A 15231-nucleotide genomic window follows, 5' to 3' on the forward strand; every position below is an offset into this window, starting at 1 on the left:
TTTTCTGTATATTTTTGTTGCAGTTGAGTCGAGTAGCTTGACCTTGCATGATTGAATGTCACATGAGTAATTAACTCGAACAATATATTTTAACTTATTTGAACTGCTTAATATTTCATACGAGCTGTAATTTAGACTTGCAAAACTACAGTCTTCAAAATGTTAAGGATGTAAGTATTTCAGCAAGCTTACTTAATCTCAGCTGAAGGAATCAGTAGCTTGATCTAGTTGCAAGAGTTGATGCTTCAAGTACTTGATTGGCAGTTGCTTTGCAAAGTGCATGCCTGACCATTCTTTTGCATTGTTCTTTGCTCTAGTCCTTTCCTCCACTCTACACTGTTATTTTTCTGTTGCCATTTTAAGGGGTGCGAGTGCAATTTTTCTTGAGCTGCTGGAGTAGCAGAAGCTTATGGGCTGGTTGGTTAGATGAAGTTGAAAATTACTCATTGGTATTTCTTTCATCAGTTGCTGACAACAGCATTTGAAGTGAGGTTTTTCTTTCATTGCTTGTTGACTAGTTCTCTGACTAGTTCTTTAATAAAGCTCCAAAAACCCCGAAGTCCTGGCGTGTTCTGCCACAAAATTTGCTGGTAGTGATGCTGCCTTTCCAACAGAGTACAGGACCTTTATAACGAAGCATTGAAGGGCTGAAATTCTGAAAAAACTTCAGTGTTCACGTAGCAACTTTGTATAACTTGCCAAACTAGTTAGGCATGCTAAGCATAAAGCATGGAGAGTTAAAAGTACTAATTAGGAATTCTTAATCTGATTATTAATTATGATTTCACCAAAGCTCATATTTCCAATTTGGCATTGCTTTAGGGAAAGATAAAATGCAACAGTACATCTAAGTATTGGAACATAGATGTTGAGATACAAACAACTAATTTAATTTCGAACTTAAACAATCTTTTATTTATGAAAAGCTTGGTGCTTGGAAGTACCTATAACTTCTGTCAGTTTTTTAACTTCTGAGACAATGTGATCTTTTAAAAGGCTGAGTAGTGATGATGCTAACAGTGTGAAAGTGTAGGAAACACGTAGGGGAACAAGGTTTATCAAGCACATTCTGACAGGTTCTTTAAGTCACCTACTTGCTGTAGAAGACAGGCTAGCAAGGCTGAAAAAGCTCCTGTCCCCTTTCTCTGCAGTGTATCTTCTGTAAAACAAAGCTAGTTTTCCCCCTCTTCTTCTGAAGAATATGAGTTTTAACTCTCGTGTGTGTTATAATATCAATTTTATCCTGCTTCCTCCCTCTCTCATACTGTGGGAACCTTCTATAGTGGAGAAACGCACATTTAAATAACCTACTATAACAAATCCAGAGTTAACCTTCTCTACCTGTAAGGAGTGCTTTGGTAAATAACACTGAATTTCTGAGTGTGTGGACATGGAGACTAAATGTGTGGTCACGTGCAACCTAATTTTGGGGCAGTATTATATATTGTGCTCCACCCTGCCTCTCAGTTTGGTGATGTGTTGCTTTTCTCACTATGCTGTTCTGATATATTTGAAACATTGAGTATTATAAACCGGCTGTAGCTAAATAGAGATTACAGTGTGGAAGGCTTAGTTACTGAATTTACCTTCTGCAGGGGGGACAGGTTTTATTTCATGTGTGTTCTGATGTCTTGAAAATCTGGTAATAAAAATAGAAACCCCTGGTCTTTCTCAGCACAAACCTCACTGGCAGTAAAAGTTTTCCTGGATGCCTAACCTGGCTTTTTGTAATTTTCAACTTAAGCATACTAATTTTAAAAATACCACATCTGGTCTTCTAGATTTTTCTTCGTTTTTTAATGGCATGAACATCTCTGTACCTGCTTTTCACAGTTTGTGAACCTTTAGATTTGAGACTGAGAGAGCGATTGCAATTGCATCTAGTTTCAGATCTTCAGAGGTGTCAATAAAAAGAATCTGTTTAAGTTAGTGCCATTTTCAGATTCGTATTGTCATCTCTGTAGGGAATACATTCTTGTTTTAATTCTTACTGGAACAAGCCTCTGGGACACATTGTCCTTGGCTCGTGTTTTTCAGGGTAGTGTTCCCCCTGGAATGGACATCAGATAGCTTGAGCTAGGGAAATGACACATCATTTATATGTGGGAAGCTAGATCTGTCTTTGTATAGATCTGGCTTTTGATGTGTGTCAGGAGCTCTTCTGTTTCATAGCTTGTGTGGGGAGAAGAGAGAGCAGATTCCCCTGACTGCTGCACAGTGCAGTTCAAGTGCCTACTTACTTAGATTTGCTTTGCCATAAGATGGATTACTCAGCAACTTCAAGGTTTTGCTTACCTTGCTCTTCAGAGCTGGGGAAACAATAATAATTTTTCCCCTTGCTTCCGTGTGCTTTGGAATTCCAGTTATTTCACTCAGAGCAATTGGTTTTTTTCCTTGAATTTAATTGGCATGGAACAACTCTGCGTTACTATCTGTGACACATGCATGACAGAGGTAGTCAGGCTCTTCCTAGATCTGGAGGCTAACAGAGAGAAGGATGAGAAAATAAGGGCTTGCTGGGCCAGGTTGAGGCTTGGTGCAAGTGCTGTGCCTGAAGCAGCAGAGTAAGGAAAACTTCTGGTACCTGAACTGAGGGAGTGTCATGGGGCAGCTGAAGTGGTGTTCTGCTTAAAACGCAGCTGTATCGTTAGACTGCTAATAACTCAACTTGGAGACAATTAACTCCTAAGTAATTTGAATAGTTCATTACAGGCTGCTCAAATGGCTTTTCCTTAGGGACTTTTAAGTCAGGGATAAATGGGGGGAAATCAGACTGTCAGGCATTCTGTTTAATGGTGAAACTAGGCTGGCAAAAGCAGTAACTGCTGTCAGCTTTTCAGATGAGGTAAGTTCAGGTGAAATATTCCAGTCACATTTGCATGTTAAATAATCATGTGCTTGATGAAGCAGGGAGCGAAGGTATCTTTTTAGCATCACTTAATGTCTTCAAATGGTAATTTATCCTGTGTTTTAATCTCAGTTGAACTAACTGTATTAGTCGCAGCACCCCATGCTGATGGTAAAAACCTGTTATTGGCAGATGGGGGAGTTCGGCATGGCAACCATGGTGCAGATTTTTTTTTTTGTCCTGTTTAATTTGTGCTTTAACTATGTATGAGAAACATCATATTATTCCTTGTCTTTGCTGGTGTTCAGAGGCAATACCCAACTTGACCATTTTAGTATTAGGAACTGATTTTGGTAACCTAATGCTGGTTGGAGCAATGTTTTTAATGATACAGACTTTAAAAGAATCAAATCATTAAGTTCTAAACTGACAGCACTTACATATATCACTTTAAAGAAACACAGTATGTTAATCTCTACAGATGAAACATGTGCCTTTCATGTGCTTCACGACACATTTTACTGAACTTCAGGGATGGGATGTTGTGACTCAAAGCACCTACAGTTAGAAGCCCAAGTTCCTTCTATGAACAATGGAGAGAAGCAGGTTGTTTTTTACGGCACTGCAGAGCAGCTTCAGTGCCTGAATTTGAGCAGTAGGAATAATCTTCTGTTTTTAAGATTTGTGAACCTATAGTCTCCTGGCTTCATTCTAAAGGGGTTAATTCCAACCTTCTATTACTTCACTAAAATAAGAGCTAGATGAAGAGCTAGGTGAATTCTAGATGTTCTGCATTTAATGTGTAATTTATTTATGACTTTACTGGTCATCTAGAACATAGTGCATTAGTTTCTACCTTGCTTGTCTTCTAGCCGGGTTAGGCTCAAGGAAGTTTGCTCATGACTTATGTAGTAAGTGCAGCATATTGTAGAATCATAGAATCACAGAATAGTTTGGGTTGGAAGGGACCTCTAAAGGTCATCTAGTCCAACCCCCATGCCATGGGCAGGGACATCTTCAACTAGATTGGGTTGCTCAGAGCCCCGTCCAACCTGACCTTAAATGTTTCCAGGGCTGGGACATCCACCACCTCTCTGGGCAACCTGTGCCAGTGTTTCACCACCCTCAGTGTATTATTACAGCAGTGTATATTACTTTTTTCTTGCTCTGTCAGCAGCAGTGCTGTTGGGAGTTGGGGACCAGAGGTCAGAAATAAGAGACGTTACAACATCTAGTCTAGCTGAGATGTGCAGAGATGGATCATATGTGCTCTTTGTTCATGCAAATATAAAGTAAAATGCAGTGGTTTAACCTCTATAGGTCAAAAGTTCTTCAGTATTCATACAAGTGCTACTGAAACCATGGTGGATCTGACTGCAAACTCACTTAGTTTTCCTCTGGCTTAGTCAGGGTAATGGCAGAACTTGTAGCATCTTTTGGCATTTGCTGCCATTGACTAAACTACTGGACTGCGTTGCCCCACCTTTCTGCTTATGCCTTAGTAGTGAGCTGCTGTTAGTGAGGGATTGCATCTCTTACCTCTGGGTTCAGGTATGATGCCTCATCTCCCGAGTCCTTTCACCTGTGCAGGCTCTGAGCTATAAACCTCCTTCAAACAGGCAGACTTTTAGAATAAACTGCTGTTTAATGAATTGATACCAACATGGAGAGTATGAGTATGTTGGAGGATGCTAAACAATGGGAGTTCGGATGCGTCATTGGTGCACGGTCAAGTATGGTACTGGAAGTAAAATTAATAAACAGCATACTGAATGAAGCACCAAATTCAGATAAGCTTTGAGTATGCAACAGATTCATATGTGATTTTCAGAGTGCACATCCCAGACAAAATTACTTGCTTTCCGCCTTTTAAAATAACTAGTTATGCAGACAGACATTAAAAAATCTGAAACTGCCTAGGATTTGCAGTATGCTATATTTAGAAGCTGCTGTTCTATAGAGTTAGTGTGGAATATTCAGCATTTGTCACTATTCTTCTTTAGTATAAACTTTGTTCTCCAAAGCCCGTGTATCTCCTAAGATAGCTTCTGTACTTTGCTTGCTTTTGGTAGTGAGAAGTGCAAGGTGTAATGATAGTTAACTGGCAGCCATGAAGTTTGCCCATGTCCGTCCCACTGCCCCCCTTCCCCTCCCCCCCCCTTTTTTTTTCCCCATCCCAACACTCAGACGTGTAATGCTTAATAGAGTAGGCTTAAACCTAGGAAACAATGCCTACATGATAATGCAATCCACTGTATTTATTTATCCTGTTTCTTAGCCTTCATCATCAATATAATTCCTTTTTAGTAGTTAACGGAAGTTAACCAACTGAAAAGTTTGAGAAGATAGATTGTGTCCCTGATAAAAATATTAATTTTTAAGAGGACAGCTAGAATGAGACAAGTTAGGCAAAAATCCAATTCGTTATAGGCACACTTGATATCTAGTATGAGCGCTCCATCTTTTTATTTGAACATAAATATGTATTCTTGTAAAGCTTCATTCCATACAGGTAGGCACTGAAGCTTCATTCCATACAGGTGGTTTTTATTGTGCATAAACTCTCCAGGATTTCACACTGTGATCATGTTTTCTGTCATGAGATCTGCACTGTTTGTAAAACAGAGTTTAATATTTCTAGAGCTTCTGTTAATGTGGAGCAAATATTTTGCAAATATTGAACATCCTGCTCAGTTTGCATTTTATTTTTTCAAAGAAATTGTTCATTTTCATGTGCTATGCTGAAAAAGCATGTCACAAATTGTTCATTTTCATGTGCTATGCTGAAAAAGCATGTCACCAAAGAAGTAAGTTTTTAATAGTTTCACTTCTGATTAGTGTTACTTTAAAGTGATTTGATTTCCTGATAGGAAAATTCAGTTAAACATGATCTATGTCAGTCATTCTGAAATATTCTGTGCAAACTTAAAGCTCTTAAGTGTTGAAAGCATTTTGCTTACTGTTCATTGTGGCAACTAAATCTTCTGATTAAACATAAAACCACTTTCAAACCAAGTTGCATGGTTTAGTCAAGTTCGTTCTTTTTAATTCACAGAATGGTTCTGTGTGTTAGCTCATAGCACATCTTATAAGTGAAAAATGACTTATATCTTGTCTCTCTAATAGAAGGGTGTATATTGAATTGAATTTCATAAGTTTTTCTTTTAAAATCTAATAAAATGTTTGAGTAATAGCCTTGTAATAGGAGCTCATTGATCTGCTGCTGCTTTATAGCTTGTATGTAAAGTTGTGAACTGGAAGTCTAGAATTACTCTTCCAAAAAATGGACAAAACCTCTCTGAAGGGAAACGGCTGAGTGAAAAGGAGGTTCTTGCAGTGTCTCAGTCTGAAGACACACATTAATTTTGCATTTCACATCATAAGGAGGGCTATAAACTGTACTATGAATGATGTTTTCAGTAATCAGGAGATAATCTGTAGACTGTCTAATAATATTATTGAATTCAGCTGAAGACAGGCTCCATTTGAAAAAAAAATAACTTTCACATAGTGTTTATAATACCTCTGCTCAACCATTCAGGCTGTTTAGTTTTAGTGTGCACATCAGAATGTTGAATGTCTCTTTACTGTGAATAATTAAGGTGAAAAAATGTCCCAGGTGCTGTTCATCTTAATAGTTTGTTTTTGTTCTACCTGTTTGCGTTAAGTGGAATCTTCTATACTAAATATTCAGGGTTGCAGAGATTTTTGCAATACCTCCTCTCTCTTGAGATCTAAGGCCACATGTATAGGTCGAGGAGGTACATAGTGAAAACCACCATGGTTCCACTAAAAATAAGGTAATTTATAAAAACTTCAATTTGATGACGTGGTGGAGGCCCAAACTGTTTGGTCAAAGTAGCTTTGATTCTGTTGTGTACACTTGTTTCTTCTTTGTTTTTGTTGTTTGTTTGTGCTGGCTTACCTTCAGCACTACTTATGGTCTGCATTGATGTAAGAGACAAATATTTTATAATCTTTAACACCTTTTATTTTTTCCCTTGAAATACTTCGTATTGCATTAATCCACTGAGTCAAGGAAGAAAATTGTATTCAGCAAAGAAACGACAGAAGAGAACTGCAGTTGTCCTGTGTTGTAGCACTCCAGCTTGGGCAGTCTTCCCAGCCCAGCTCTCTAGGAAGATGTGTGTCTCTCTTTTCTAGTTTACTACTTTCATAGCTGTACTTGTTTCTGTTTACTTCTGTGAAGAGCAGTGCATGGAATGTATAAAATATATATTGTGTATTAAAAATATATAATATCTAGTATATATTTTATATATAAAATAATATATAAAAATATGCAGTGGTATAATTTCTGATCCAGCAGTATGACATGTTAATATTATATTTCAGGAACCACATATTAACATAGCTCCAGGTTTGATTTGAGCCTGGCTTCTTTATTTTCTTTACTGAATACCGTGGCAAGGCAATTGCATTTCTGGTGGCCCCTCTTCAGCTCCACCTGCCTTTCTCCTGGCCACCACTAGTGTTAATGTGACACTGCAGTAACCAGGTTCAAGGGAGCTTATTAGCCGAAAACAGTTCACTCAGGAGTTAATTGAACAAAAAATACTGTCTCGCCAGAATGCCTGGATGAGTGCCCCATGAGAAAGGCAGGCGTACACGGCTGGAATGGGTTCAAGGGTGGCCGTGTCAGCTTTGTCCCCTGCTGGATTAGATGGGGACTTGAGAGACGGTTGCAACCTACTCCTGGTGTTGCCACTTCATGTCTACTGCTCAAAAGGTTCCAGGGATTGTCACATCTAGGGATTGTCACATCTGTGGAGTTGTTTTTGCAGCAGTGTAACGCTTAGAAGACCAATGCTTTCAAGGGACAGTTTAGCCTGCTGTCGTGGTTTAACCCCAGCTGGCAACTAAGCACCACGCAGCCGCTCGCTCACTCCCCGGCAGTGGGATGGAGGAGAGAATTGGAAGGGTAAAAGTGAGAAAGCTCATGGGTTGAGATAAAGACAGGTTAATAGGCAAAGCAAAAGCCGCACACGCATGAAAAGCAAAACAAGGAATTCATTCACTGCTTCCCATGGGCAGGCAGGTGTTCAGCCATCTCCAGGAAAGCAGGGCTCCATCACGTGTAACTCTTACTTGGGAAGACAAATGCCAGCACTCCTAAATGTCCCCCCCCTTCCTCCTTCTTCCCCCCGCTTTATATGCTGAGCATGACGTCATATGGTATGGAATATCCCTTTGGTCAGTTGGGGTCAGCTTCCCAGCTGTGTCCCCTCCCAAATTCTTGTGCACCCCCAGCCTCCTCGCTGGTGGTGTGGGGTGAGGAGCAGAAAAGGCCTTGACTCTGTGTAAGCGCTGCTCAGCAATAACGAAAACATCTCTGCATTATCAACACTGTTTCCAGCACAAATCCAAAACGTAGCCCCATACTAGCTACTAGGAAGAAAATTAACTCTACCCCAGCCAAAACCAGCATACCTGCTTAGAGCTGGGAATACATCAGTTGTGTAGCTTGAATACCTATTTGTGAGACAAGTTTTAGTCATTTATTGTGGCTTATCTTTCTTGACAAATCCAGGTTATTAGACCCATTGTAGAAATGCAATATAAAGATGGCAATTCTGTTCTGTCTGTTCAAACTCTTCCATCTGCTGCCTGTCCTTTGAACTTGTTTGTTTAACTCTGTGTCATATCTTCATGATTTGTCTGTAACAGCGTATGTTGGCAATGTCTTTAGAGTTGCTTGAGCCATGTGGCAGACTTTTTATTGTAGCTTTATTACACTTCTGTACTCTTTCATAAGGGGAAGAATTTCTTTAGAACTAGCTTTTCATTTTCACTTTCAAAAGCATGGGACTCTAGGTTTATGTTTAGATAGAGAAAAATAAAATCAATATTTTTATATTGTTCTTTGTCAAAGGAAAGCATTCTGCCTCTTAAGAACCTCAGTCTGCTAAAACAAGCTAGAAATTACAGATGTTCAAGACTAAAATATTTTTTGGATAACATAGTTCTTAAATTTTGCTTAAATTCAATTTATTAAAAATAAATGTTGTTAGAAAAGACAGAATAGGAAAATTTCACCCTTCCTTTCATCTATGCTTCATCTACTTTTCTTCCCTTGCCTGCCAAAAAGAAGAATTTTCAGCTTTCCTTAAAGGACAGGTAAATCTAACTGCACTGGAATTTGGAGTGTAACACTAAAAGTAGTAGTTCTTAAACTGCAAGGCTTGTTCCTTTTAGCACGTGACCTCTAGAAATCTGTTGTATGTACCTTAAAACTTTCCCGTCTATCATAGACTGTTTGTTGTTGACAATGATCCTTTGCTCAATCTGAAAAGTAGTATAGAATTTTCAGGTAGGGTCTTGTGCCAGTTTGCAATTATCTCCTTACTGCATACTCACTGAATTGGGTGTCTTACGTGTTGGATCAGTTCCTTGTGCCTTTTCCTAAATGACCTTTAAGCATTTGTTGCAATTACCATAACACTTAAGTATATCTCGGCTTGAGGATGTCAGTGTCTTTCATATGCCAACAAACCCAATTAAATTAAACTGAATGAAGCAACAAATTGGAATAAGGATTTGAGATGCAACAAATTCATGTATTCACCTCTAAGTTTCCTTTTCTTCTTGGAAAAAGCACTTTGGATACCTCAGAAAATGTGTTTAAAGATTAGGCCTGTAAAAGAGGAAATTGCTAGGGTGGAAGGAATCTCACTTAGTTATTCTAATATGAATGAAAATATTAATTTTCAAATGGAAATTACTTATGCCTTGCCGTCAGACCTCTGAATAACCAAGGAAGTAAGAGAATGGGACGTTTCAAGTTTTGTTGATCTGAGCTTTAGTTGAGAAATGGAGGACTTTAGAGAGTAACTACAAAGTCATGTACTACGCTTGCATGTTTTGATGCTTTTCTGCAGTGCAGAGGTAATGTTTTGTGCTCTTGTAAATTTATACTGAATCAATTGTTTCACATTTGAATGCAGTTAACTGTAAATGCAAGCTTGTCTGGACCAGCTTCATCTGCTTTTATAATAAGGATGGTTTTATGTAGAAGGAAGTCAGAAGGGGGCTAAAACTGACCTTTATAAAGGCCTTTCTGTTCCAGTGGGAGGAAAATGGTCAAAGTGGAAATTTTGTTCCAAAGAGCTAAACTTGCAAATTTGAACTTCCAAGGTACTTTGCCTCTTGATTATTAATGCTGGAGGACAAATTGTCTGCTTGTTCTGTATTGCATGGTTTCTAGTGCTGATTCCAAGTTAGTGCTACTAGGAACTGTTGCAAGCTACCTTAAAAATATCCATGGAGTTCACCTCTACGATCCCAGCATGGGGAGTATACCAAAATGTTGTGCTTAATTGTAAGTCTGTCCATGTGGGACAGCACAGACTTTTCCAGATGCTTATTGACTTGAGGGAGCACCATTAAGCATGTGGTAACTTTCCTTCCCTTTCTGGAAAGCAGTTAAAGAATAAAGCGTTATATGTAAGCATGCTTAATATTACTGGACTACTGGTACATAGAACTTCATTTCCCTTCATCCCCTTAAATGATTTAAAAGAAAAATAGGCCTTATATAATGGCTGGACAGCTGGTGTATTTATAATGAGAAAATGCTTACTACTTCTGACTGGCTTCTGAATATACAATAATACAATATCTACTCAAGGTAAAAGGCAGCTTTCTAGTGGGAGAATTGGTGACTGAATTTGTTGTTGGCCAGGACAGTATTCTGCTCTTTTTCCACAACTTTGTACTTGAATTTTGTACATCTTGTAGAACACGTATTGAGTGACACCCTGCAGATCTGCTTGGCCTGGTTAGAAGGGAAAAATGATATTGCTTATAAGATTGTGTATTGAAAGGCAATGGGTATGTAGGCCCCAAAGCTCACTATGTCAAATGCTAGCAGGATATGTTTTGTCTTAGTCTATAATATGAGCTGATCGGGTGCGCATGAATCTGTGCCAGTAGTGGCCACAGTCGTATGTTGTATACTTTTGCTTCTGAGTTTAACTGTCTTAGAAACTTGGTGTGCTTGCCAAAGACCAACCACAATGCCTTTGTTATAGTAAAGGTGGTCTTTTTCTGCGGTTATGAAGGAAGGACTAACAAAATAAGTTTAAAATAGGGAGAAGTGGTCCAATTAATGGGTTTATAGCTTGTAATTTTGAAAATCAAGTCTAATACCTTATTACTTTCCATTGTAGCCTGCATCTCTAATTTGTCAGATGCTGTTTTGAATATTTTGTGAAGTGATTTGTTATCTTGGTGACAAGATCTGTCCTTCTTCTTTCATCATACATGCTCTTATAGTGCAATGTGTTGAATGCTTGCATTCTTAAAGGGAATTTTAATTTTGTGAGGTAAACAGCAATTCTAAAATCCCAGTTTTTCTCTGAAGACTTAGCTAAGTAACAGTGCAGGATAAATAAAAAAATCTTAGGCACTTGATTTGTAGTAGCATAGTGATGGAGACCTGTGTCCAATTTATGTGTGAAGACTGAAGCTTACAGTGCTACTTAACCTCCTGATGTGATGAAATACCAATATGTTAAAAATACACTTGAATCTTCTTGTCCTTTTAGTATCTGTTTTAACAGAGGGAGAACAGGGGCCTACTTTAGCTGCTCTCGGTAGCTTGAGTTTTAGTGGAAGACGGGAGGGAGAAGTGACCAAAGGCCTGGCAGAATAACCTATCAGTCTGCTCTCCTAAGGCTGCACATGAAAGCTTCATGTTGAGAAGCTGTCTAAATCCCTCCTATCGGTCTCTTACCAGTCCCTCTCATCGTCCGGCATAGATCGTGCAAGAACTTGTCCTAGGTTAACCAATGACACTCAGTTGGAAATGATAACCAAATAGCTAATTAACTGGTACTTGTAACAGCAAGTGGGACAAGCTTTTTGCATTTCAGCAGCCCTTGGTGGTGGCTAAAGAAGTGATGGGGTAGGAACAGTATGTGGTTTTCATCTGGGTTTTGTAGCCTGGCAATGTAGAGCAGTAACTGCAGATACTCATTCTGTATGGGGAAACGGGATAAGAGCTTTTCCTCGTCCCTGGACTTAAACCTCACACCTGCAAATGAATGACTGAAAAGGGTTTGTAGGGAAGATACTGTACTATCTACTATATGTCCTTAGAAGTTGAATGTGTCTGTTAAGACACTCAGTACCTACAAAATATGCTACTGCTCTGCCTTCTCAGAGATTTTTGCTGAATACACTGCACTATGGTTGGATTTTAGTAAGTCTTGAGCATGCATCTGAACCAATGTGAGCTATGCAATAGTTGTATTGTTATGGATTGTTAGCTTGATTGATTTTTCCTACTTCTAAATAATTACGTAGGAATTTCACGTTCGAAATGGTTCATGCATGCTTTAAGAATAAATAACTTCTGCAGGCTTGTGATGCTGTGAGCAGAGCCATGTATGCAGCAAGCGTCAGTTGCTTTCAAGGCTGGATGTCAGAGAAGAAATACTAGAATCAGTACATGCATATAGGCATGAAACAAATTAAAAAACCACTGAGGGAGCAGAAGGAGGTTTGGTGAGTTTGGGAGCCCTTCCATAGTTGCTGGCTGTGGTTTTGGATGGCTGTCAAATTTTCTTTATTTTGGTGGTACAGTTTTGAGTCCTGCAAAACCACAAGAGAGCGGCTCACTTCCTTCTTTGCCATCAGGAGTCTCTACTTTGAGGGTGGTAACCTACCTATTATGATCAAGAGTCATATCTATTGAGTGCAGCCCAAGCATTAAAATACGGTGATCCTGCAGCAACGCCTGATAAAGCTGTGAAGGAAGGTGCTAAATCATAACGTATGGCTCAGCATACAAATTATGTGTTATTTTCTTTGCTAGTGGAGTTTGAAGTTAACATTATACTTTATAGGAATTTTGCTTTTCTAGATACTTAACTTTGAAACTGAGAAAAGTGCTGTTGGGTGGTACAGTTTTGATGCTAAACTTCATTGTGCGATAGGAATTGTAATGCACAGGGAATAGCTGTTCAACAGGACACTAAACTGAAAGCTATTTTTGAAATGTGCAATAACTGATTTTTTTTTTTTAAAGTAAAGCAAAAGTGCATACTCCTAGCTTTTTTTTTAAAAAAAGCTTCATTCGGAACATCATTTCTCTGAACTGCTTCTAATGTTTAACCTGTGTAGGTTGAAATACCTGTGTAGTGAGAAAAACTGTGGTGCTAAGTGTACGATCAGCAATAGAACGCCTACGTTTCACAGGTCCTGAAACCTCTCTTTCAGCTGATAAAGTGGTACAATTACTGAAGATTATTTTTTGTAACAAGCAACAACCCAGATATTACTAAAGACCTCTTTCAGCTTCTTTGTGGTTCTGTGAAGAGTTGAGCTGCTTTCACAGGAGACAGTGAAAGATGGGAACGTTCAGAAGAATTGTGCAGTATTTTTCCATAGAATTTAGACATTGTTGCTCAAGGCAAATGCTAAGAATTTGGGGGGTGTTCCAGTGTTGAGAGGACAGGTATAAAATAACTGACATAATGCACTTCAAAATACAGGTGAGAAAAACACTTTAAAGAAAGTGTTGGTGTACAGTGGGCCTGGCTTGAATATCTTTTCTTTCTTCCAACTTGAACGTACAGTTCTTCAGTCAGTGTCTATTTTGCTAGCCTATAGGTTAAATTGTGAGTATGTCCATCGGTATTGTTCTCATGTAGCTGCCTTATGGGAAGAGATCCTACTTTGCCACAGCTTCTAATATGTATATTCAGCAAGCAAAATCTGTGGGCTTCATAGGTGTTCTGTAACAGTTGCCAGGACTTCTAAATATTACCACTGGGCTTTTTCTTTTTCCAGACAGTTTTGTTGATGCTCGGTTTGTACCTTATTTTCAGAGGGGTAGATGATGGATACCTAAAGCTTAGGTACTCTTATAGTAGTTCCAGTTGACAGTAGACATTATTTGAAGGAATAATTCTAAACTTAACTCTTTCCTCTTTCTCTAATTCATACTTCCCACCTCTATCCTACTCCCCACTCTCCAGAATGTTTCTCAGTCTAATTTTTGTGTTGTATTTCAGGGAATACCTTGGAAAGCAGCTGCAGTCAGAACAACCTCAAACGGCCACCGCACGGAGCTAAACAATTCCGTCAGTTCATGCTTATAACTACAGTATGTTTGTCTTTAAATTAATATCAAGGAAACACTGAAATCACATGTTCTTTGCCTGCTGCTAGTGCATAAACTTTTCAGCTTTCCTCTAGTGTTGTTGGCTTAGTAAAAATTTGTTTGTTCAACTAGTTCTGATGATTATGCCTATTAGCTTCTTACTATATTCTGAATGTACATGAGGAAATGTGTCTAATATATTGCATTTGTTTTATGTATTTATTCTCATAATAAAGAATGTTATTAAAGGATATTCATTCCATGTTATAATTAGCCTAGAAAAATTGTTCCCTTCTTTGTGAAGTGACAATCAGTGTTGTCACTTTCCAAGAAAAGCAAGTAGTCCCTATATATCTCCAGACAAATTAATAAAGCTTTGACTTGGTGTTCTGTAGGAAATGCAATAGCCTGAGAAACGTTGATTATCAGTACTAAAATATATATCAAGTCTCAAAACAGTGTTAAAATTGTATATAAAAGCAAATATATGGTTTTTTTTGGTGTAGTCTCTTGTTAGACTACATTAAAAAATCTGGACGTGAGAAGAAGAAAAGAAAACGAATACTCCTCTAGTGAAAACAGATATACAGCTTGCCTAATAATCTTAAGTGTAACATCAGTGTTAAGGCTGTAGATCAGAGATCAAGTTGTGTGGTTTGTGTGGTGGTTTTTTTTTTAATAACAAATGTGCAGTAACTGATGAACTTGGAATTTCATGGAGTGTTTTTGTTATTGAAAATACTTGTAAATATTAGGGTTCTGGTGTCATTCTAAAATCTATTGTATTTCCTTTATATGAAGCCAAATAATTTGGCTATCAATCTTTTCTGTGTTTTGTAGCTCCTGATAGTAGAAAAGATGTAAGCATCAATAAATCAAAGATGATACTGGATTGGCATTTGAAAACAGTCTTGTTGCATATATAGGAGCTTGGCTCCAGGCACTTGCAACACTAAGCAGTTAATATTCTTGCGATTCATTTTTACAGTGGGGAAAAAAAAAAGATGAGAGAACATGACTTAATCTTATCGGTAGTCTTGTGTGGTGCAAGTCTCTCAGGAAGCTTAGGGTACTTTTGTCATCAAGTAAAAAAACAAATTGGGAAAACTTTTCTTACCCAGTCTGGATTTTCGTCATATGTAACTAAAATTTGACCAGTGTTGCAATGGAGAGAGAAGATATTCAGGGGACGACAGTTTGATTTCTTGGCCTGCTTAATTAAAATTGGATTGTGTCAATTAATGACTATTGCTTA

At 38.3% G+C, this 15231-nt stretch overlaps 1 protein-coding gene across 1 annotated transcript in view; it reads left to right on the plus strand.

Moving 5' to 3' along the window:
- ATP6V1H (ATPase H+ transporting V1 subunit H) overlaps positions 1-14868 on the plus strand; it is a 53365-nt gene extending 38497 nt beyond the window's left edge. Inside the window, exon 14 of the mRNA XM_076329713.1 lies at positions 13888-14868. Coding sequence (XP_076185828.1) covers positions 13888-13948 — 61 coding nt within the window. The 3' untranslated portion in view covers positions 13949-14868. The remainder of the gene's footprint in view (positions 1-13887) is intronic.
- Positions 14869-15231: the final 363 nt, after the last annotated feature.

The sequence above is a fragment of the Aptenodytes patagonicus genome, chromosome 2 (assembly GCF_965638725.1).
Source record: "Aptenodytes patagonicus chromosome 2, bAptPat1.pri.cur, whole genome shotgun sequence".
NCBI classification, from domain to species: Eukaryota; Metazoa; Chordata; class Aves; order Sphenisciformes; family Spheniscidae; genus Aptenodytes; species Aptenodytes patagonicus.